This window comes from Sciurus vulgaris, assembly GCF_902686455.1.
Source record: "Sciurus vulgaris genome assembly, chromosome: 9".
Taxonomy (NCBI): Eukaryota; Metazoa; Chordata; class Mammalia; order Rodentia; family Sciuridae; genus Sciurus; species Sciurus vulgaris.
The window spans coordinates 35,311,472-35,328,741 of NC_136469.1; the positions used below are offsets into that span (position 1 = coordinate 35,311,472).

General features: G+C 35.0%; 1 protein-coding gene across 8 annotated transcripts in view; it reads left to right on the forward strand.

Annotated features, from left to right (window-relative positions):
- The window catches only part of GRIA2 (glutamate ionotropic receptor AMPA type subunit 2), a 140,999-nt gene that overhangs the window by 94,823 nt on the left and 28,906 nt on the right, over positions 1-17,270 (forward strand). For all 8 annotated transcript variants that reach the window (XR_013766283.1, XR_013766284.1, XM_079154286.1 and 5 more), the window contains exons 6-9: positions 662-823; positions 15,001-15,168; positions 15,431-15,535; positions 16,194-16,304. Coding sequence is in view for 6 of the 8 variants with exons in the window: in XM_079154286.1 (XP_079010412.1) it covers positions 662-823; positions 15,001-15,168; positions 15,431-15,535; positions 16,194-16,304 (546 nt within the window). In the remaining 2 variants the exon portion in view is untranslated. The remainder of the gene's footprint in view (positions 1-661; positions 824-15,000; positions 15,169-15,430; positions 15,536-16,193; positions 16,305-17,270) is intronic.

The window sequence follows — 17,270 nt, forward strand, 5'->3', positions numbered from 1 at the left end:
TTTTGATAATTCAAATTGAGTTAAAATTCATGACAGTACAACATTTGAAATCAATGGAAATACCAAGTGATAGTTTTAGTACTGACTGAATTCATTCCAATAATGTATATGATATTGATCTTTAAAATTTAATATATTCTATAAAATTAGTTTCTAGCCTAATGGGAAATTGTTTTTTTTCAATTAAGCAATTGAGAACAATGACTGGGCATGTATTGTCTGTCCTCATTTTAGAGATATTTATACCAGGAGAGTGAATGATAAATTTAAATAGGAATGATTTGACCACAAGGTTGCAGTCTTGAACTAGCTTAATGTTATTGTCTATAACCACATGGTGGTGCTCTGTTGTAGATTCAATAAATAAAGCCCATTCCTTATTAATGAAAGATCTCTCAATGAAATGAAGAACTTTTGTACAAGTACCCTTCAGTACTTTATGAGACAGTCGATCATTATGCTTGTATTGATTAAGGGCCTGCTATGATACCTACATGATGTTAGGTGCTGGTAAAGAGCTTTGGCTGATAAATGCATGAAAACATTTTTGGAGACTTTGTATCTCTCCCATGTTCTTTGAAATATGTAAAGCCACAATGCATAGAGTTACAAGGTGAATGTTAAGTTCTACTTGGATGACTTAGAAGTGTTTTGTATCTAGGGATTTACTGATGGAGACCTACTAAAAATTCAGTTTGGAGGTGCAAACGTCTCTGGATTTCAGATCGTGGATTATGATGATTCCTTGGTGTCTAAATTTATAGAAAGGTGGTCAACACTGGAAGAAAAAGAATACCCTGGAGCACACACGACCACAATTAAGGTTTGCTTTTCATTTCTGTTTTGATTTTTTTTTCCATATAAGGGAAGAGAAGGAATGTGGAAAATATAGGAAGGAATAGAGAGCCCAGTTAAAATTATGGCAAAGAGTTTTATTATTATAGATGCTAAATACAATTTTTATATTACATTGAAGCTAGAAACCATTTTGTTTTCTTCCTGTTTGCAATTACTTGCATTCATTTATGTATCCATTTAACTTTTTTGTATTGAGTGGATTCTGCACCAGGCACTTGTCTCTGTTCACGGTTTAGTGGAGGAAGGACAATAGCACTGAGAGAAGAATGCCAGGGAGGGAAGGGACACAAACTGAAAGACACAGCAGGTGAGACTACCTTGAATTATATGCTCTGGGAAGGCCTCCTCTGAGGAGGAGGCAATTTTTAACTTAAGACCTGAAGAATAAATGGCAGTCTGACTGTGACTTAGAAAATTTTGTTTACAAATAAATTGAAGAATAATAGATGTCAATTTTCTCTAATTTGCACAAAACTCTCTTATAGTCCTTGTAGTCGTTTGGTCAATAAGCATATGACCACACACAAAAAAGTGTATTTATGTTTGTGTGTGTGTGTGTGTGTGTGTGTGTGTGTGTGTGTGTATAAAATAACTGCTGATGAATAGCCTGGACTCTGGGACCTTTTAGAAAGCAGATAAAAATCTTAACTTACTTTAATAATTGAAAAAATAAATATAATGCTTTATGCAATCAAACCAATAATTCATGAGTACTAGATGTAATTTGCTGCTGTGGCATGTGGGCGATACAGATTCTGCTTTGTTCTCTATGGGTTTGGATACACTGAGATCTTCACTTATTTATTTGATCAATTTTATGTGCATCTATATACACACACATGTTTACCTTCAAATGTTCTGTTTCTGCTGTTGGAAGAAAGGTTTTTATTTTATTTTGGCTTTTCCTTTTTTATCAATCTTATTGAGAGCAGAGTTAAGATTGACTTGGCCAAGAGTGGATTGAGAAGTGGATGGATTGAAGGAAGCATGCTTTTCACTTTCTTTATGAAACTAGAGATTTGTGATCATGACAAGCAAAGTATACAAAACATCTTCAAATGTGTAATGATTTTGTTTGTTTGTGTTTTATAAAGTAAGTTTTACATGAACCAGTTCAGGAATTGCTATTTTACTGATTATACATCATGGAGAGAGTATTTGACTATAAATTTGTGTCTGGCTATGAAACTGGTCCTAGATAAGGATTAGAAAGTTTGATGTTTTCTATGTTGGGGTGTATAAGTTAATCTTTTTAATTTTTAGTCAATTTCAGAGAAGCATCCCATAGGATGTTAAAAAATAACTCTGATTTAATTTTTTTAAAAAAGTAGATAACTTCCTGTTTGGTGACCTTGACCAAATTTAGCATTTATGCTGTTTATAATGTGGTCTCATAGGGATCTGCATGCAACAAGACTGTTAAGAAAAGGAAAAGGAATGGACGCCTGTACCCTCAGGTACTGTGAGGTGTGTCTACCTTAGTGCCCAACAGAAGTGTAACTGCCAGTCTCTTTATGGTGGAACTTAGGTTTCCATCCTTTGAGACAGGATGCCATTTAAGTTCTTTGATAAAGGGCACATGTGACATTCATCCTCAAATAAAACCAACATGCACCTTTTGAATACTCTGTTGGTCATTTTGTTGTCCCATTGCTGTCTATGTGAGAAGTTTGAAAGAACATGAGATTTTAGATTTTTTTCTCCTAGAAGTAACACCATTATTCAGGTTCATGTGTCTTGCATCAAAATGAGTGGTGTATTCAGGGCATGAAGGATCTTTAGCAATGAATTCTGTTACAATTTTTGCCAAAAACCATTGCCAGATTTCCCTCTGCTGAGTGCATACATGAAGACCTTCCTTTCCTCACTTCCTGCTATCACATTTCCCTTCCATAATGTCTCCCTTTGGTGACTTCTAACAATTTTCAGAGATCACGATGGTCCTTCATTCTGGAACGTTGCAAAGAACATAGATGTAAGAGTAGAAAAACAGGTTCTGAATTACTATTTGACCCTGGGTCCAGCTTTCTCATCTGTTCAATGCAGTCATGGCTGTTAATTCCCAGGTTGCTGTGAAAATTAGATAACATTTAAACATTTAGTGTAACATTAGAGGGATAGATACCAATATAGGCTAAATTCTTTTCCCACTCCCTTCCTAAAAGGAATGAATTAGCCAGTTGCAAAGGTCTATGTCAATTTTAACACTTTGTGATCTCTCTACTTCTGCCTCAGAGGTATATTTTATAAGGTCTTTGAAACTTTAAAAAAAAAAAATGACTGAAAATCTGTGGAGAGAATGTATCTTTAGGTGGGAGTTCATCATAACACAGACAGATTGCTCATGTACTGGAAAGTCAGGAACTGAATATAAAAATACAAATGAAAAATGTATGAATCTTGCCCTTGGGAATCTACAATCTTATGGAGGAGACAAATATCCAACTATAATAGAGAATGATGCATGTAAAATGTGTCAGTTCTTTGCAGATAATTAGGGCAGTATGTGGGAGGGAGATTAGGAAACAACTTCTGTAGGAGGGACACCTGAGCAGCATTGTGTACATGGCTGATCAGGAAAATAAGTATGAGAGGGTGCTTTGAAAGAGCAGCAGGTACAAAGAATGGAAATGATGAAACAGCATGATAGATTCAAGGAACTAGACAACTTTTGCAATTGCAAGAACTTAAATATTTAGAACTGGTGAAAGGAGCATGTTGTGAGAATTGTCAGAGTTTAAGGCTATTCAATTGCCAGTAGATGTAACAGATAGCAGCTAAAAGCTCCCATGGTTCCTCCTTATTCATGAGAAGTAAGTTCCAGGACTCCAGGTGAATATCTAAGACCATGGATAGTATCAAGCCCTAGATATACTATGATTTTTCCTATACATACATAACTATGCTAGAGTTGAATTCATAAATTAGGCACAGCACGACAGATTAACAACTAATAATAAAATAGAACTATTATAATATACTATAATAAAAGTTATGTGAATGTAGTCTCTCAATATGTCTTATTATACTGTACTCCTTTCTTTTTCTTATGATAATTTGAGATGGCACAATGCTTACATGATGAGGTGAGCAGTAAGGTGAATGACATAGTCCTTGTGACCTCAGTGTGCAATTTTTTTTTTCTTCATAATGAGAACATTCACCTTTTCATTTAAAGAAAACATTTGACAGCTCCCCATCAGCATATCCAAATTGCCAGCATCACTACTCTCGCACTTTGGGGCCATTATTAAGTAAAATAAAGGTTAATTGAACACAAGCACTGTCATACCACAAACAGTCCATTTGACACACTACAAAGTGACTAACAGGGTAGCATATACAACGTGGATATGCTGGATAAAAGCATGATTCCCATTGTGGGTGAAACCGAGTGAGAGAGTGTGAGGTTACAGCTGTCTACTCAGAATAGCATGTGATTTTTAAATCATGAATTATTTCTGAAACATACCATTTCATATTTTCAGACCATTGTTGACCAGGGATAACTGAAACAATGGAAATCAAAAGCATGAATGTGGGAAAACTACTCTAATGCTTTTTAGGTTTTCTCTTTTCCATAAGCAGAAGAAGGGAGGCAAAATTAGGAGGGGCCATATTGCATTCTCCAAATGTAAATAGTGTATTCTCAATATATGATTCACTTAATGAGAGGGAGCAGAGATATCTCTAATGAGATGATTTCCAATGAGGTTTACTTTGTTTGATGTTGTTTTTTTGGATCATAGACTCTATCAGGTAACATTTTCTATTGATTTAAATCACATTTTACTACTCTACAATAAAAACTAGTGCTATAGGCATGAAAACTTGTAAAAAATAGAGTTCCTTATATAAAATTCTTTCCATGGTTGGGCTTAGGAAATTAAATCAAGTGGGAATAATAAACAAATGATTGTTTTAAAGTTTTAGTCTTCCCAAAAAGTTAATGCAACTTCCATAGTTTCCTAATGAAAATACATTTTATTCAATAAATTGAGTAAAATATTAAATGAGTTGAAATGTCCAATATATTTTAATGACATCAAATATAAATTGCAACATTTAAATTTCTTTATTCTTACATGATATACCAAAAATAACTCTGGAATCATAGGACTGAGATTTTATTTTATTTTTTAATTAATTTTTTGTGGTGCTAGAGATGAAACTCAGAACTTCTTGCATGCTAGGAAAGCCCTCTACCCTTAAACTACACCCAGCCCTGCACTGAAATTTTAAATCTTACTCTGTCTTTCACTCATTTGCTAATAACTTGGGATGACATTCATTCACTCACTCATTTATTTATCCATTCAACACATTTTTGTTGAATTTCTACTCTGCAGCAGAATCTGTTCTGAATGTTAAAAGAAAAGACAAAACCCTGTTCTTCAAGGAGTTCACAATCTGCAGACTAAAACTCAGCAATTCCCTTTTAGAGCTGATACAAACTGCTTTAATGAGAGCTTTAAACGTATATGTTCAAAACAGAACTTTTCATTTTCCACTACTAACTAGCTTTTCTTAGCCTCTCCAAATTATTTCTTCAACAGTCTTTCCCATCTCAATTGATGGCAGCTCAAACCTTCAGTTGTTACTTAGATTAAATTTGAAAATGACCTTGACTTCTCTCTTTCCTTTGCAGCCCACATCCAATCTGTCAGAAAATTCTATTAGTGCTGCCTCACTCCTTACCACCTCCTCCACAACCACTCTCAATGCAGCTATCATCCTGTCTCTACCAGGATGATCCCCAAAATCTAATGAACTGGTTTCTCTCTTCCTACACTTCTCTCCATCTTTGTCATCCTGATAGTTCTGTTCCAAATCCTCCAATGTGTTTGTTTCAGTTGGTGTACAAGTGATCCTGTTGACTTAGGAGGCCCTAAATGCTCTGTCACTTAGTCACCTCTTTTCTCAGTATGGTCCTGTTCACTCACAGTGTTCCAGCAACATTGGCAGGCTTGCTAATCCTTAAGTGCCCTGGGTCCCTGCCCACATCAGGGACTTTGCTTTGCTTATTCGCTCTTCTGGACCATTCTCCCCTTATATGCCTACATAACTAAGCCTCTTGCATTGCTTAGATCTTTGCTCAAATGACATCTTCTTAAGAAGCTAATGGACAGAGGGTCTCAATTTAAAACTGCAGTCTCTCCGTCATCAGAGGTAACATCACCCTTCCTTGGCTCCATCTCCCCACTCCCATTCTTACCTTGAAGTATAATGTATTGATCATTAATTCATTCATTACATTATTGTCTGCCTCATCCTGCTTGAAAGTAAGTGCAGTTTTATTGTTTATTCATGGATATATCCCAAGTTATTCAATAAACACTGCAAAGAAGAAAGCAAGCTATCACCTATAATAAACACATAGTCCTGGTTCTGGAGGTAAGAAAAGTTTTCTTGAAGGAAACAACATAGAATTTAAACCTGAAAGAGAGGTGGAAATGAAGGGCAAGTAGAAGGGATAGTGGCTCCAGAGAGAAGAAATTAGGTGAAATCTCCAGGGCAAGGAAAATATAAACATTTCCACAAGGCTGAAGGTTGATCGGAAGTGTTTTGAGGGAATGTTGAGAAATTGTACTTTAGAAATGTGCAGAATCCAGGGCTTTTGGGTATAGATCAGTGGGAGAGCTTGCCCAGCATGTGTGAGATCCAGGGTCTGATCTACTAGCACTGAAAAAATGCAGCGCCCTGATCTTGTGTGCCTTGGTGACATATTAAGAAATACTTTGTCTTATTCTGAGTACAACAGGGAAACCCTAGAGTAGATTGGTGATCTCATATTAGATGCAGGAAGATTACTCTAGCTGCCCTGGTTACAAGAGATAGCAGGCAATACAGGTGCAGAACAATATTACAAACAATCTAGGACAGACATGATAGGTGAATTTGTTACATTTATTATTTCTCTTAATTTTCTTATTTACAACTGAAAGAAATTCAACCTTTCATTTTATAATATGATGATATAAATTCCATTGAGAAATATTTGTAGATTAAAAATAAGATTCTTATTTAGCTTATTGGCTCTGAGTCTTACATGATGATTTGCAAGAGTAGGTACATGAGAGATACTTATAGGAATGAAGGATAATGAACTGTAAAATAAAAGTAATCACTTAGAAAATACAAATCACTGAGAAAATATGTCTTGATCATTGCTATGAAATTTGGTTGAAGTTTCTGCCACAACATTGGTGTGTCCATTTATTCAGACATAGCTGTAAAGTAGTGAGTTATTTTACTTGGTGACATATACAGTGACTACAGAAATCTGACCTGATCCTTCATAGCATCTAGATTGACCTGTGGGATGATGAAAGTAGGTATTTTTACCTTCCTTAAACAATGTCAAAAAAAGACAAATTATGAAAATTATTTGTCCCTATGTAAAAAGTAATTTACCAATATTTCTATTTTGAGATGGATTTTGTGTTTTCCTTGTCTCCAACAAACTTGCAAGATATGGCTATCCATTCCATCTTCTCTCATAATAACCCCATTTCTCCTTTGGGTATTTGATGACTTGCTGGTGTTAAGGAATTCAACACTAATATGTGACTTGACATTTGTGTGGCAATTTAAATAATGTCTTTCTCACAAGAATCTCATTTTACTTGGGAAACGACTTAACACACATACTAACTTTCTTAATTGCTATCCTAAGAGACTTATTAGGCCTGTCTGAAAATAGTAAAATCTTTTTCAGTCCAGTAATTAGTGTCGTGCATTAAATAGTATCCTGGTGGCCTAATCGAATTAATTCTGCTTCAGAAGTGTTTAAACTGACCAAAACCACAGCTGATTCTTTAGCATTTACCATTGCTAATATTATTGTGCCCACCAACAAACTAGAAGCTTCTCAGATTTTGTTCTTTACATTTTAAAGTTTTGAAAGTGTGTATGTGACTGAAATATCCTCATAAATTTGGAAATACTTTGATAGTACGTATTTTGCAAAAGTTAGTTGAAGGAATTTTATATATATTATACCATTTATTATACCATTTATATATTATATTATATATATTATATATATTATATATTATACCATTTATATATATTATACCATTGAGTGTACATCATTGATGTTTATATTTATAATGCAGACTATCTGGGTCCAAATCTCAATTCTGTTACCAATATTTTCCCCCAAAGATTGAATTGACTTTCTCTCTCGAATTTCGGAACACATAAGATTGAGCATCAAGTTGAACAGTGTAGGAGACTTTTATTCTTGGCCAAGAATAGAAGGGAAAGATAATTTGCAAATCAACTTCTCAACCCTTTGAAGGTTTGGAGGTTATAGATAAAGGGTAAAAGAAAGACAAGAAAGGAATAGGCATGCAGATGGAGTTAAAATGAAGTTAGAGGTTGTCTGGTACTCTGGCAGCCCTCTTAGGTTCAACCCGCTTTGGCTAATTCAACCAAGTAGAAACTTCTGGCCTTCAGGCATACTGACCTCAAAGATAAGCAAGATTAGGATATGGTAGAAATTCAACCGGGTACCCCGGGTGGGACAAGATTAGGGCAGGTAACATTTCCACATTCTTTATCTGCAAAGGGAACAAGTGAAGATTTCTAATATTTTCCTGAATCTCTAATACAATGATTATGTGAAAGACTTACTTGAGCCCTCAGTAAAAATGCATTACTATTTCTCATTTTTGCTGAATCTCTGAAACCTCATGTGGTTCCCCATCTGCTAAAGATTGTAGTGACTTGCATGTAGACATCTTTGATCTCCAGGTGCCCAAACTGAAACCTAAATCACCCTGGACAGTATGTGTTTTTGCATAGATTGTAAAAAATAAAGAATTGCTACAACTAGCAAATGGGAGACACCAGGAGGGATTTTTGCAACAAATGAAATAAAAGCTTTGCCTCTGAGGAAGTCTTTACCTGTTGGCTAAACCAAAACCAGACAGTGCTTTAATTTAAATTTCTTTTTCTATCTTTATCTGAAAGTTGTATTCTTAAGTATGTCATTTCAAGGTTCTGAATATAAAAGACTTGTTCCTTAAGTAAGATTTTTAGTCAAGGTCAGGAGACATTTTTGGTAATTTAAGCAAAAATATGTCGTTTTTGAATGTATTCCTTTTACACGAAGAGTCTTTCATCAAAGTGGATTCAAATAATTTTTATTATTCATAAAGAATAATAAAGGATGTTAATTTTGGTTTCTTGCCAATGGAGCTTTCATTTCATACCCTTGGAAAATGTGATATGGCTTGTGTGCTTACCAAGGATGTGGAGCTTTTATGAAGATTTTATGCCTTTATGCAGTGAAGTTTCAAAGGGCACATGTTCAAAATGCTTTACAGTAAATTAAAGATGACCTTATCACAGACAGCTCTTTTCCAGAGGGTAGACGGCTGTTGAATTCGAAATTAAGACAAGTGAATAATTTTAAGGATATAGTGTATTTCCTCCTACTGTTCTTTTTCTTACGGCTTTATTTGATTCTTGAATATTGCTAGGAGCTTAAAGAAGACTTCCTAAAATTCTTCATATAAGTTTATTTATTTTCTTGGAGCTCCCCATTTTCTTCTCCATTGCTAATTAGTGTATAAAAGAAAGAAATAATTTCATTGTGTAAGAACCTCTTCAAAAATATTATTCAGCATACAATAAGTCTATTTAAATATCTTATACTTAGAAATGAGTATATGAAATTTACCAGGCTTTAAGACCTTTAACATTCCAAAGTGTTATGCAAAACATTATTTTTATGGAAAATAACCTGGTGTTAAGGAAATTTTTAAAAAGCTTTTTTAGATGTTCATAGACATTTATTTTTATCCTTCTTATTTATATGTGGAAATTTTTAAACATGGTAATTAATCTGGCAATGTTGATTCAACAGTTAACCTGGAAATGTTGCTTCAAAATTTCTCAGAGCCTGTGATATGTCAATGTGAGGATCATTTTATTGGACCGAGAACTCTTTTTGTTGAGCAGGATAGTGGTTTTCAAAACATTGTGAAAATAAACTAGTTTTACATTAAGGTAGACAGTAATAGAAGGAAAAAGTAAAGCAAATTTCCTGGTTAATAACTTATATGTTTACCATATTTTTAAACTCACCACACTTTTTATTATCTACATATCTGCTTATTTGATATAGTATTTGCTAAATCTTCAGTGCCACTTTGGCATTGAGTGGTTCCTGGGTTTCAAGAGTGTTCAAAAACTGGTACAGAACAGGCAAGCCAGAACAGTCACCCAAGGTCACAGAATCTAGATTCAAATTCTACTTTTGTCACATATTTTTGTGGTTAGGTATAAAATACAATGTTAAGCTGGGTACTTTGGCACATGCCTGTATTCTCAGTGACTTGGGAGGCTGAGGCAGGAGGATTGCAAGTTGAAGGCCAGTCTCAGTAACTTAGCAAGCCCTGTCTCAAAGCAAAAAACAACAATAATTTTTAAAAAGTGTTCTACTCAGAATAGAACACTCCTGGGTTCAATTCTCAGTATCAAAACAAAGCAAAACAAAACAAAAAACCCAACTTTATAACTTGGTATCTATACCTATAAAATTTGAATAAAAATACTGGGGCATAGGATTCTTTTAAAAGGATTTACTGCAGTTTGCCACCTGGAGAGCTGGGGGAACATAGTTCTTTTTCCTTAATTTTCAACACTTCTATGGCATAGAAGAGTCTTCATTCTTATTTTACTAAGAAACCTTAGACACTGATACTTCAGTTAACTTGCCCAAAGATAACAGAGTAGTAAATGGTAAAATCTGGAATGGAGACTTCCTTGTCTTATGATACTAAATGCAATGCTTTCTAAACTGCACTCAGCTAAATTTTGAGTTCCATGGAAAATTCAGAATGCGGCCATTCATAGGAAGTTTTGTAACAATTTGATAGTACTTAAAGGTTAGTACTTCTATTTTTTAATTTCTTTTTTCTAGTTGTTCATGAGATGGATAATATATTAGGAAAAGATGCTATTGTGATGATAATCCATAAAATTTTATGTTGTGTTCTATCCTCTTTTATATGCATCATGTTTGAGATGAACATAGAACTTCACATACACCCCCACCCCTGCCGCTTTTGACGTCAGGCATGATGTATTCTGGTATCAGTGTTTATAGTAATGTATTATTGGATGACTTGTCTGGTTTGCCTAATTACTGTTGGACAAAATAAACAGATTTAAAATGCATGCTTTACTTAATTTTGAATACTACATTTCAATAAATACACATTCAAAATGGAATAAAAAGAGCATTTGGAAAATGGACCATAAAGACAACTTTCCAGATTTCTTCTGATAGCGTGGAGATGATGTGTTCATGAAATAGGACTGCAAAGCATAATGGCCCCCCACTGAAATATAAATTTCCAGCTCAGCTCAGGGATTTCACAGAGTGTAAACATCAGGGCAGAGATGAAGCATTTGTTTTCAAAGAAGGAGATAGTTACATTGCCATCACGTTCCCTTCAAATTAATTTACATCTACTTTAGCGGATGGGCGAATAAAACAGAAATATTTAACTATCCAATCAAAAATGTGAACATACTTGTTTAGAGAAATCAATGAGCCACATATGCAGGACATAAACCAAAAGGAACTCTGGAAGCAGAACCAGCTGGTTTTCTCTCAGCCCAGAATTGTGTTTCTGTGACTGTGACTTTTAATTTAAAATGATAATAGGCTTAAGACTTGATTAGATTTGAGCATTTGAAAAAGGTTGAAAGGATTTTTCTTTCTAATGTGCTCATGCTCTCAGTTATAATGGCAATATGCAGCATGAATCTAAGTGCTTTTAGTTCATTTTGTCTAATCTTATTTTTTAATGTAGTTCACCAACATTTATAGACCACTAATATATTTAGTAAATGGCTTTACAGATTTCTCCTAGTAATGTGAGCAAGCGAACTCGATGAAGATTTTGGCTTTTTGCTATTATCATAATTTTAATACAAATTGCAATATTTTTAACATCCAATTTATTCAATTTAGGCTCCATTTCCCATCCAGAGATCTGGACATTATTTTAAGAGTTAAGTTGGCAATGAACTGACTTCTGAATGAAAAAGCAAATACATCAATGCTTTTCCCTCTAGGATGATAGCAACAGACACACAAGTGAGGTAGATTAACCCTGCTGTGACCTTTCTTATTTGCTTCAAAAGTCTTTCCTTAAGTAGACATGATATGAAACATTGGGGATATAATCTAATTTTTTTTAAAAAATGATACATGGATATTATAGAATTTAGGAAAAGAAATGTAATTATCTATGTTTCCTCTCTATTATTATATTCTCCCCCTTTTTTTTATTAAGAGAGGACATACTATTTCTTGTCAGTCTTCTTGTTGCACAACTTTTTCTATTGAGTCATAATAGTAATATTCATCACTTATTTCATTGAATGCATTAATTGTTGTTATATAACCTTCTTAGTATCACTTTTAAAAAGTTTTTTTATTAGTGCACTATAGTTACACATAACAGTGGGGTTCATTTTGACATAATCATTACATGCATGAGATAAAATTTGCTCAACTTTAATCCCCAGTGCTTCCTCTTTTCTTCCCTACCTTCCTCCCTTTATTCTTTCTTCTGCCCTATAGTGGTTTGCCTTCTATTAGTATAATTTTGTAATAGCTGCCAAATATTTCCCATTGCAGAAAATATGGTGTTTTTAACATTCCCTTGTTTTTGGAAATTTCGGTCATTTCTAATATTTTTCACACTACAAATAATGAATATCTTTGTATAAAAATTCACTGTTTTCCAGAATATTTTGGGGGGATACATTTCAGAAATCACATACTGTGTCAAGTCAGCATAAGTTGCCTACATGGATCTCATATGTTATAGTTTGCCTAATACCTTGTATGTGCCATTTAAAGATAAAAGTTGCAGATTTTGCAAACAGATCTAAATGAAACCCATTCCCAATTTGTGCAAAATCTGCAACTTTTATCTGTAGGAAACACAAGTGGGATCATTCAGGAGATATCTGTAGATTCTTCAGAAAACTGATCGAGTGAGAAGGCCATGAGAGGACCTATATAGGACACTGTAGCCCAAGAGAAGAAGGTGGTATTTGAGAAGAAATTTTAGAAAAAAAAAAAATTTACAAATGGGGCTAGGAGTGTAGTTCAGTGGTGGAGCATCTGCTTAGCATGTGTGAGGTCTTGGGTTCAGTCCTGGGGGAGGGGGAAGAAAAGTAAAAGAAGAAATTTTTGCAGATAAATATAAATATCTTACTATATTTGCAGCACTCGTTTTCATTCATAGTATTGTAGCCTCAGACTGATTTTGTCTTTTTATTCTTTCTCCCTCTTAACTTCCCTACCAAATTTGCCCACCTATGTCTATTTGATAAAACGAAAGCAATTCAACTAAATAAATTCATTTGCAAAGATTAAATAAATGATATTCTCATCTACCATTCTGGCATAAAAATAAAATGGAGGCTTATAAGATTTCAGGCTGCATGGAGAAGATTCACACCACATAAGCTGTTTTCTTATTTGCCTTTTTGCAAAATCTTTCATATTGAAAGAAGGAAGACAGATGTCTATCTACCATGGGATCAACTTAAAGTATTGCAATATAGTGCAATGATCTATGTATATCTTTTCACTGGAGTGGGAGAGAATGTGAGTCTCATGAGGACTGATTCCTCCACCCCTCCGACCCCCTCTACTTCCCTTCGTTCCTCTCTCCCTTCCTCCTTTATCCCTCCCTCTCTTCCTTCTTTCCTTCCTTCCTCTTCAGTCTTTGCAGTGTGCCCAGCCCTTCCCTAGTTTCTGAGAATTCAGTGGTAACAGACAAGATCTGTAGTTCCCTGGAGTAAATATTCTTGTGGGGAGAAGAGATAGATGAACTAGACAAATACAAAATATGTACATAAGATGCTCAGCTACTTGTAAAGACATGCAGAGAACAAATACCCTCGTGTGAGGAGAGTAACTGGGAGAGGCGTGGGCAGGAAGGGGAACCTGAAGGAAGTAATGTTCAGAAAATGGATGGCATTTAAAGTTATGGACCAAAGCACTTAGAGCAAGAAGGGTTTATATGGAATTTAGAAAATTTCTCTCAAAGAATTTGTCTGTGGTGGAGCAGAAAAATGGGGTAGACCTTGGAAGGACATGTGGATTTAAGGATAAGAATCATTTTATTTTTCTTTCTTTCTCACTCTGACATCCATTTCTCTTTTTATCTGTGGTTGGAGATATTAGAGCAGTTTTATTTCTAATAGAGATGATCTAGTAGAGAATGGGGGCTACTGAAAGGTCTTGAGGTGTGACTGCCAAAATAATGCCTTCAGGAAATTAGAAGGATGGGGTCAGAGCACTGTTGGAGGGATGTTCCTAAGAAGGAGCATGGCCATCTCATGCACTATCTTCCTGAAAGAAGAACAGTACTGGGAGTTAAATAGTCTTATGGTTGAAAAATAAGGGAGATTAGTCTGGTGGCATCTAGTTCTCTATGATATGTAAGGTACTCATGTAGTATTTTTCTACTTGGCTCTAGTTCCTTTTATAATTCTGCTATCCCACAGAACTCTGTATACTGGTAGTTTAGAGTCAGTGTTATCACAGAGTGTTAAAGAATAAAGAGGGTATCGAAATCATGAGGTTTGGTCAATTTTAAATCTACTCTATGATCAGAATCACTCAGGAGAACTTAAGTAACTCTCCTAAGACCGCTGTAGGGTTGAATCAGAGACTGAGCGTCCTGAAATTCACGTGTACTCTTTCCACATTTCTCTTACTAGATGGTGAATAAATGTTTCTTTGTTACTTTGATACTTTTGTATAACGTCAAACCTGCCATAAAGTGATAATGCTTTACTGAGAAACCAATTAGAAAAATAGCATCGAAATAATCATTATGGAAAAGTCCTACCTGAAATAGTATATATACTAACATAACAGAAAATGTTCACAGCCAAGAGCACATGCTGTAGTCCCAGTATTCCATACCCCTTTCTTGGATCCTCAGGGTTCTAGATGTAAAAATTGTGTTTGATACTTGGATTTTGTTGTAAACTCTTGGATTACACGGTGGGCAACTGCTCTCTGGATTGCCAGTGTGCAACGAGTTTCTGATGTTTCTCCTATTCTAATGACATGCATGTGGACCTTTTCAGTATACTTCTGCCCTGACCTACGATGCTGTTCAAGTGATGACCGAAGCTTTCCGCAACCTACGAAAGCAGAGAATCGAGATCTCCCGAAGGGGGAATGCGGGAGACTGTCTGGCAAACCCAGCAGTTCCCTGGGGACAAGGTGTGGAAATAGAAAGGGCCCTTAAACAGGTCAGTCTCTCAAAATGAGTGTTAATGTGATTTCACATAGCCATTCTTGTTTTTTTCCTGATGAATTTGTCATGCTTGCTTGCTTTATTCTTATATTTAATATACAGGCATTATCTCCTAACAACATAAAGGTAGGTTAAAAACTGAAAGAAATCTGATCAAAGTAATTGCTTCACTGGAGCCCAGTAAGAATTGTCTGTGCAGTTTGTATATTTGAGTGAAGTAAATGTATAACTCTGCTTCTTTTCCATCTCCTTATTAGGTTCAAGTTGAAGGTCTCTCAGGAAATATAAAGTTTGACCAGAATGGAAAAAGAATAAACTATACAATTAACATCATGGAGCTCAAAACTAATGGGCCCCGGAAGGTAAATCTTTAGAGATTTAAAGGCAGGTGTCTCTCTGTGGAGAGGTGAGTTAGCTAATTATCATCCCACTTCTCCAAAAACATCCTGGAGAGACGGTTCACGTGGAATTTAGTGACTTCTAGAAACATATATTATTTAATTTTTTTTCTGAATCAAATCTATTCATTTCTGGTAAGTAATATTGAAATGTAATTTAAAAATCACCTGCAAGTAAACTGTTATAATTTTTTTCAGAATATTGTTAAAAAAAATTTGGTAAGAAAAAAATAACTATTACTGAAGGTTTAGGGTTCAGAAGACAAAAAATAGTAACTACAAATGTGGATTAACTTCAGTTCAACATCTTTCTTTTAACTGTCATTGGTTTTAAAATATCACTGTTTGGTATTTATTATTTATTTCTGTAAGATCACTCCTGAACTACTCATAGAGAATATGAAAAGTGAATATGAAGATACAGGCTCATTTTAAGAATTGCTTTTGCTTGTTTTGAATAGTTCCTTTTTAGTTTGGTAACATGTACATGTTTTTTAGTTTAGAAGAAGCTCAGTTAATGTGGGTGTAATTTTGGACTCAGACATGGGCTTAAAAATAATTAAATGATTTGGTAAGTGAAAGGTCATTTATCCATGGGCCTCCCTGCTGTGACCTTTTTCAGATTGGATACTGGAGTGAAGTGGACAAAATGGTTGTTACCCTTACGGAGCTCCCTTCTGGAAATGACACCTCTGGGCTTGAGAATAAGACTGTTGTGGTCACCACAATTTTGGTAATTAGCTGCATTTGCCTATGTTGGACTTTCCTTTTTCTGATGAAAAATATCTTCCAAGGAGTGTCGCTGTTTATGTTTTAGGTCAATAACTAATACAGAGCTGCTTTTGCAATGGTATGATCATTTATGGCATTTTTATTCTGTCAAAAGAACAACACAGACCCTTGCAGAACCATTCACACTGTTCCCTGTCTTATGCAAGTCTGAAATTTAGCCTGATGGAGAGTTCATACTCTGTTGCACACACAGATAAACAACAGGGCAAAGACTTTAAGAGGGTCGTCGTATTTCTTCAGATGTTTTGCTTTTCCATTTCCACCCAACTCTGGGTAAACTCTGTATTCCATTTGTTACATGGGCTGATAATGTTCTCCACTTTTTTGTTTCATAATAAAAGATGAACTTCTTAAAAACAAAGATGATCTACCTTCTTTTTACCCTTAGATTGTACACAGTGGTTGGTTCATGCCAGTATAAAATAAACTCATATTAAATGAATGAGGCAAAATTGAATTGATTCTTGAACATCTGGACTTTGGATAGATGGAAGGGAAATGTGCATTATGATAACAAGCTATTGGTGAAGTGAAGTTGAGAAATTAGAGTTCATTACAGAATATGATTTTGTGACAAATAATCGTGTTTCGTTTCACTTTAGCACTGAGGTAATAGATTTATGGAATTCCTTATCCCAATAAAAAGGGATGCAAATATAGATAGGCTAGTAATGGATTTGAATGAAAACCTCAGTAGGAGCTTGAAAGTCTCTTAGTAAGGGTGAGTTAGACATTTGAGGATTCTCACCTTCATCATGTTGAGCGGCGCTATTGAATTGAGACCTCAAGTATCCTTGGTGACTCTTCCATTGAAGAACATGAAATGATGCTGAGTCATTTTTCCATGCTTCCTCTGAAGTTCAGAGCAGGGAACTGCTCTCCAGCTATCCATGCACCATCATCCTAG